Below are 5,067 nucleotides of genomic sequence, written 5' to 3'. Positions count from 1 at the left end.
TTCCTCGCTCCGGCTCCTCCCTGCTTACCTGCTCCGCAGCGGCATCGCCAACGCGCTGCTCCTTCTTTTCCAGGATCCCCGGGCGGCTGAATGACAGGAGGACTCCGTTGGGTGAACTGAATTGGATCTTCACAGCCATCACAGACACCATCGCGTGGAACGTGCTGCCCCGCGGTGAGGCTGGGGGACACTGCCTTGGGGGGACAGCGACCCCAGCCTTGGGCGTGAGAGAAGTCAGACAGGCTCTGGGGGTCCTTCTCCAGTGAGGAAAATTGTCGGGGAGAGCTCCGTGAGGACGGGCGAGAGCTGCTCCTCCGCACGCCCTGCTCCCAGCAGGTCTGGGCTGTCCTGTGGTCCACAGCTGTCCAGATCTGCTCAGACCAGGACGCTGGCACAGGGCGCACGTTCCGTGCTTACTGGTGCGTGCACACGCGAGGTGTCGCGGAGCCCCGCTCTAGTCTCACCTGGCCTTGAGTGCCGGGCCTGTCAGCTGAGGCTCCTTTTGCCCTTCGTTTGCCTTCAGATCTCTTCCAGAAGCTCTTCAGACAGGACCTGTTGGTGGCCAGCTTGTTCCGAAACTTCCTGTTGGCGGAAAGGATCATGAGGTCGTACAACTGCACCCCCGTCAGCAGCCCGCGACTCCCGCCGACTTACATGCACGCCATGTGGTGAGTGCCTTGGGCGGCAGCCATGTGAGGTAGGGGCAGCATTCTCTAGATAGCATGCGACCCCCCTTTTCTGTGGTGGTGCAAGTTTCACGGAGCCACGTGAAGCAGAGTGAGGAGGCTTGACGCCAGAGTTGGAGGCTCCGAGCGGCACGAGTAGCAGTAGAGGGCAATGAGGGTCCCAGAGGGCCCTCGGGCAGAAACCGGCTCTCCCACTGGTCAGAGTCTCCGGTGGCCATTCCCAGACGGAGCAGGGACCAGTGCCTCCAGAGGCCGCCAGGTCTGTAACGTGGGGCAGCGGTGTCTCTGTCCTTTTAGAGACTCGTCCTGAGAAAAGAGATCGCCCTCCGAATTCACAGAGAGCGCCCAAGACCGGCCCAGAGAGGGGCTGTTGGGCTCTCGGCAAATTAACGCGCACGGTGCTCCCTGTCCCCCGGCACGTTCTGAGGCCCCCAGCAGATGCCTGAAACTGGCCAGCGCCAAGGCCCGAGTGTGCTGGGTTTCTGCCCGAGACAGCTGCGGGACCTAACGGGGAGTTGCCTACATCTGCAGCCCGGAGAAGCCAGACGCCAGACCGTCCCCAGCGAGATGGAGCGGGGTAGAGCAAGATTGCATCCTGCTACTCAGAAAGGGGAATTCGCAATCTGAGGGTTTCGAATTGTTTCTTTCTGGGACTTTCTATTTAATATTTTCAGATCGTGGTTAACCACAAAGAACTGAAACTGCAGAAAACAGACTACAGGTAGACGGGGTTGCTTCTGCTCACTTCACACACGCACAGCGTCGCCTTTCGTGACTGCTGTCATTTCCAGCCTTCGCCAGACTGCTGCCGCTCATGCTCCTAGTCACAGTGGTAGCCACGGCAATGCGGCCCTGGTTCCAGTCTGGGCCTTCTGAAGACAGTCGGTTCCTCCTTCCCGCTGCCTCCCTCACACAAGTGGAGTGGAGCAGCCCCGAGTGGGCTGACAGCAAGGACATGCGAGCCTTAGTTCTTGCCCCTGGTGGGGTATTTACTGAGAGCCAGCAGGGGTGTGGTGGTTAGGGCGGCCGAGAACACCTGAAAGGGCCACAGCAGCATGAGGGGCAGCACTAGGGAGCGGCCAGGCATTGCCAACGGCAGCACCGGTCCGCGGCATGTCCCAGAGCTGGCCTTTTCGGGGCTCTCCGGATGCTGGACTGGGAGTGTGCTCTCCAAGGCCATGGTCAAGCTGCAGGCCGGGTTGTGGGGAAGCGGGCCCTGAGGCAAGGGCAGCATCTCCATGCTGGGGTGGGGCTGGGCCCACGGGCACCCCTGTGGACAGGAGGGCAGGCAGGCAGGCTGCAGGAGGAGGGGCCAAGCTCCCCACGGCCCCATGGGCAGCCTGCTTTCCCCAGTCTGTCTGCCATGAGGTGGAGGCCACCAGGTGGGACCCCCCAAGGGCTGTGCCTACGGTACTCAGCAGCAGGCTCCGGTCCCCAGAGCAGGGCCGAGAAAACCGCGTCTCACAGGGGCCCCTAATCCCTGGAGCAAGGCCAAGACGGCCATGTCTCGCAGGGGCCCCTAGTCCCCAGAGCAGGGCCGAGAAGGCCATGTCCACAGGCCCCGGTCCCCAGAACAGAGCCCTGTCCCTGGCGTCTGGCCAGAGAGGTGCTCACCCACTGCGAGCTGGAACTGTCAATCCTAAGCTCTCTGTTTTGGGGTCTTAGGGAGACCTAGAAGTACAGGTAGAATCTCTCTTCTGAGTAGGCGTTGTACTTTCTCGCTCCCAGCTAGACCTTTCCCATTCTGAAACAGTGTTGCCAGCATGCTGGTCACGTCCTCTGACCCAGACAGCTTGAGCAGGATGGTAATAGTAACAGGTGTCGCTGGCCCTCCCAGCATGCTGAATCCATAGGTGCACTTTGTAATGAGTCTACCTGTAGACCTGCTAAGCCTTGTTTTTTACTTTTTTTATATTAAAAACTATTTTTAAAGAATTATTTAACTTTATTTATTGTTATTTTAATGTTACTAAAGACAAAGAGAGAGAGGGAAAGTAAGAAAGCAAGCCACCAGGATCGAGACTTGAACTGTGATCTGCCATGTGAGAGTCCAGTGCCCATAACCACCACGCCACCTGCCAGCGCCTTAAAAAGCTATTTTTAATTGAATCAGTGCATCACTGTGGTCAGGGCATTATTTATCATAAATACAAAGCTGGAGACAGAAGAAACGTTAATAACTAGGTGCTTCTGTGCCAGCAGAGCCCCCAAGGCTTAGTACCTGGGCTCGATCTCATTTGGTGTTTTTAAGTGGTAGAGAAAAGTTTATTAAAATCCCAAGTTGAAAATAATTTACAGACATTATACTTACTTGCATTCGATGTCACACAGCAAACAGGAGTGTTGTTATCAAATGCCCGTTTCGGGGATGACATGAATTGCTGATTTCATAATTGCACACCTTCTGTGCACAAGGCACCAGGCTGGGCCGGCCTTGGAAGGCACATGGAAGGCACTTTAGAAGGTAGGAGGCCCACCGGGAGTCAGCCGAGCGATTGAGAGACAAAGCAGGACTGGGGTGAACATTCAGAGGCAGACGCGGGTGGCTGGGGGTCACGAGGACCTGCCGAGTGATGGCAGACGCTGCACTCCTGTCACACCAACCCTCGCCATGGTGCCCTGAGGCAGACAGTGTTCATCTTACAGCAGGGGAGACTGGGGGTCAGAGAGCAGAGACTTGACCGACTGTAGTTACATGTGGGCCGGGATGGAGCTTCAGGCCCCAGCTGTGCCCTCCAGAGCTGGGGCCTTCTCTGTCCCGCCTGCAGGTGGGAGCCAGAGTACCCTGCACAGCTGCAGGAGAGCTCATGAAAGTTCGCGGGCAAGTGGCTGCTGTCACGCATCCTGGCTGCCCCTCAGGATGGGGTGACCACGGTAGCCCTTTCTTGCCCAGGTTCGGGTCCAGCCCGCATAGATGGCCACTAGTACCCCAGCAGGTGGAGTCCAGCTGGGTGGTGGCCTGTGCACGGCCTTCGCGCCCCGCAGCCACATAGGCAGAGTCCGTCATTTGGAAGAGTGGGTATGGGAAGACGGTGTTTTCGAGATGCGTGTGCTACATGGCAGCACCCACAGTTCATGGTGTCCTCCCCGGGCAAAACTGCCATTTATTCTGTAATGCGTCGGTCAGGCGTCCGTGGGTCCTGCCTGGGGAGCAGGTGCCCAGTGCAAGGCGGGTCCAAGGGTGAGAGCGGGGCCATCCCACGTCATTCACGTTGGGAGAGAAGGAAGAGGAGGGCTCCCTGCTCCAGGTCTGGGGGGACAGCTGGGGGTGGTGCTCCATGAGCCAGGTGGGCAGAGCGAAAGCCAGCGTGCAGGGCGGGGCCTGAGCGTGGAGAGCGGGCTCACTGGCCGTGCTCAGTCCCAGCAGCACTTGGGCCCACAGCTACCAGCCATATGGTCTTTAGAGTAGCCAAAAATCCGTGTCTTCATGTAGGGATCTCTGAGACGTCGACATCTGAGCTGGCACTAAGGAACACACCGCGGCCAGGAGCAGCCTGCTGGGAGCTGGGCGCCATGCCAAGGACAGAGCTTCGGGCTGAGCTGCCCGGTGTCCTCCGCTCGAAGGCTAGCCCTGGGCACTTCGCAGGTGTGCACAGAGCTGGGGGGGGCAGGCACAGTGACTCTGGCCAGGCCGAGTCGGGTGCTTGCCTGGGCTCCCCTTCACGAGCCGTTCTGGCAGCTGCGTGTGTCAGTGGCCTCTGCTTTGGGATCTCGTTCTGCCAGGCGTCACATCGCGGCCTGTTTCCCCGCCCCAGGGCTCCGCTTACTGAGCTCAGGGCACTGTGGTTCCCGGGGCACCCCTGGCACATGTTCTCGGGAGGGTCTCGAGCAGGACGGTGCCAGTGTGTACCTGGAGCCAGGCAGAAAACAGTAGTCCCACTGAGTGTGGTCACACCACAAACCTCCTGTTTCCGGGCATCAGATGTGAAAATCAGCTTCAGGTTTCAGAAATGTCCACACAGGAGGATGGCAAGAATCAGCGTCCCGCTGTTGGAAGCCAGGACGGTGGGTGCCAGGATGGCAGTGCTTGTGGCCGAGGTCCTCCCAAGCCTCCCTGTAGCTTCCTAGGTTGGCAGCTCCCAGACTTGAGTGTGGGATGTACCCAGCGGGGCAGGCCTGCCGCACAGCCTCTGCTCGCCTTGTCCCTGCGACCCCTGCTCCCCGTTCCTCTCCTGGCACCGGGAGCATGTGTGCGGAGAGGTCGGTTTCCTCAGCCCCCGAGCTCGGTGTGTGTGCAGAGGGTTCAGGGGAGTCATTCGGTGTAAGGGCCCCCAGATTATGAGCGGCTTGAATGCGGCCCTAGGCTAGTCCCACGCGGTGCTTACCCACCACCTTACGTGACGGCCGTGTCTGGTGGTCACCACCACGCCGGGCCACGGGG

General features: G+C 59.3%; 1 protein-coding gene across 1 annotated transcript in view; it reads left to right on the top strand.

Annotated features, from left to right (window-relative positions):
• RPTOR (regulatory associated protein of MTOR complex 1) overlaps nucleotides 1–5,067 on the top strand; it is a 393,373-nt gene that overhangs the window by 280,626 nt on the left and 107,680 nt on the right. The window contains exons 8-9 of the mRNA XM_006145668.2: nucleotides 74–174; nucleotides 524–668. Of these exons, the coding sequence (XP_006145730.1) occupies nucleotides 74–174; nucleotides 524–668 (246 nt within the window). The remainder of the gene's footprint in view (nucleotides 1–73; nucleotides 175–523; nucleotides 669–5,067) is intronic.

Source organism: Tupaia chinensis, unplaced genomic scaffold (assembly GCF_000334495.1).
Source record: "Tupaia chinensis unplaced genomic scaffold, TupChi_1.0 Scaffold000159_1, whole genome shotgun sequence".
In the NCBI taxonomy this organism is placed as follows: Eukaryota; Metazoa; Chordata; class Mammalia; order Scandentia; family Tupaiidae; genus Tupaia; species Tupaia belangeri.
This window is presented reverse-complemented; position numbering and strand designations above follow the sequence as displayed.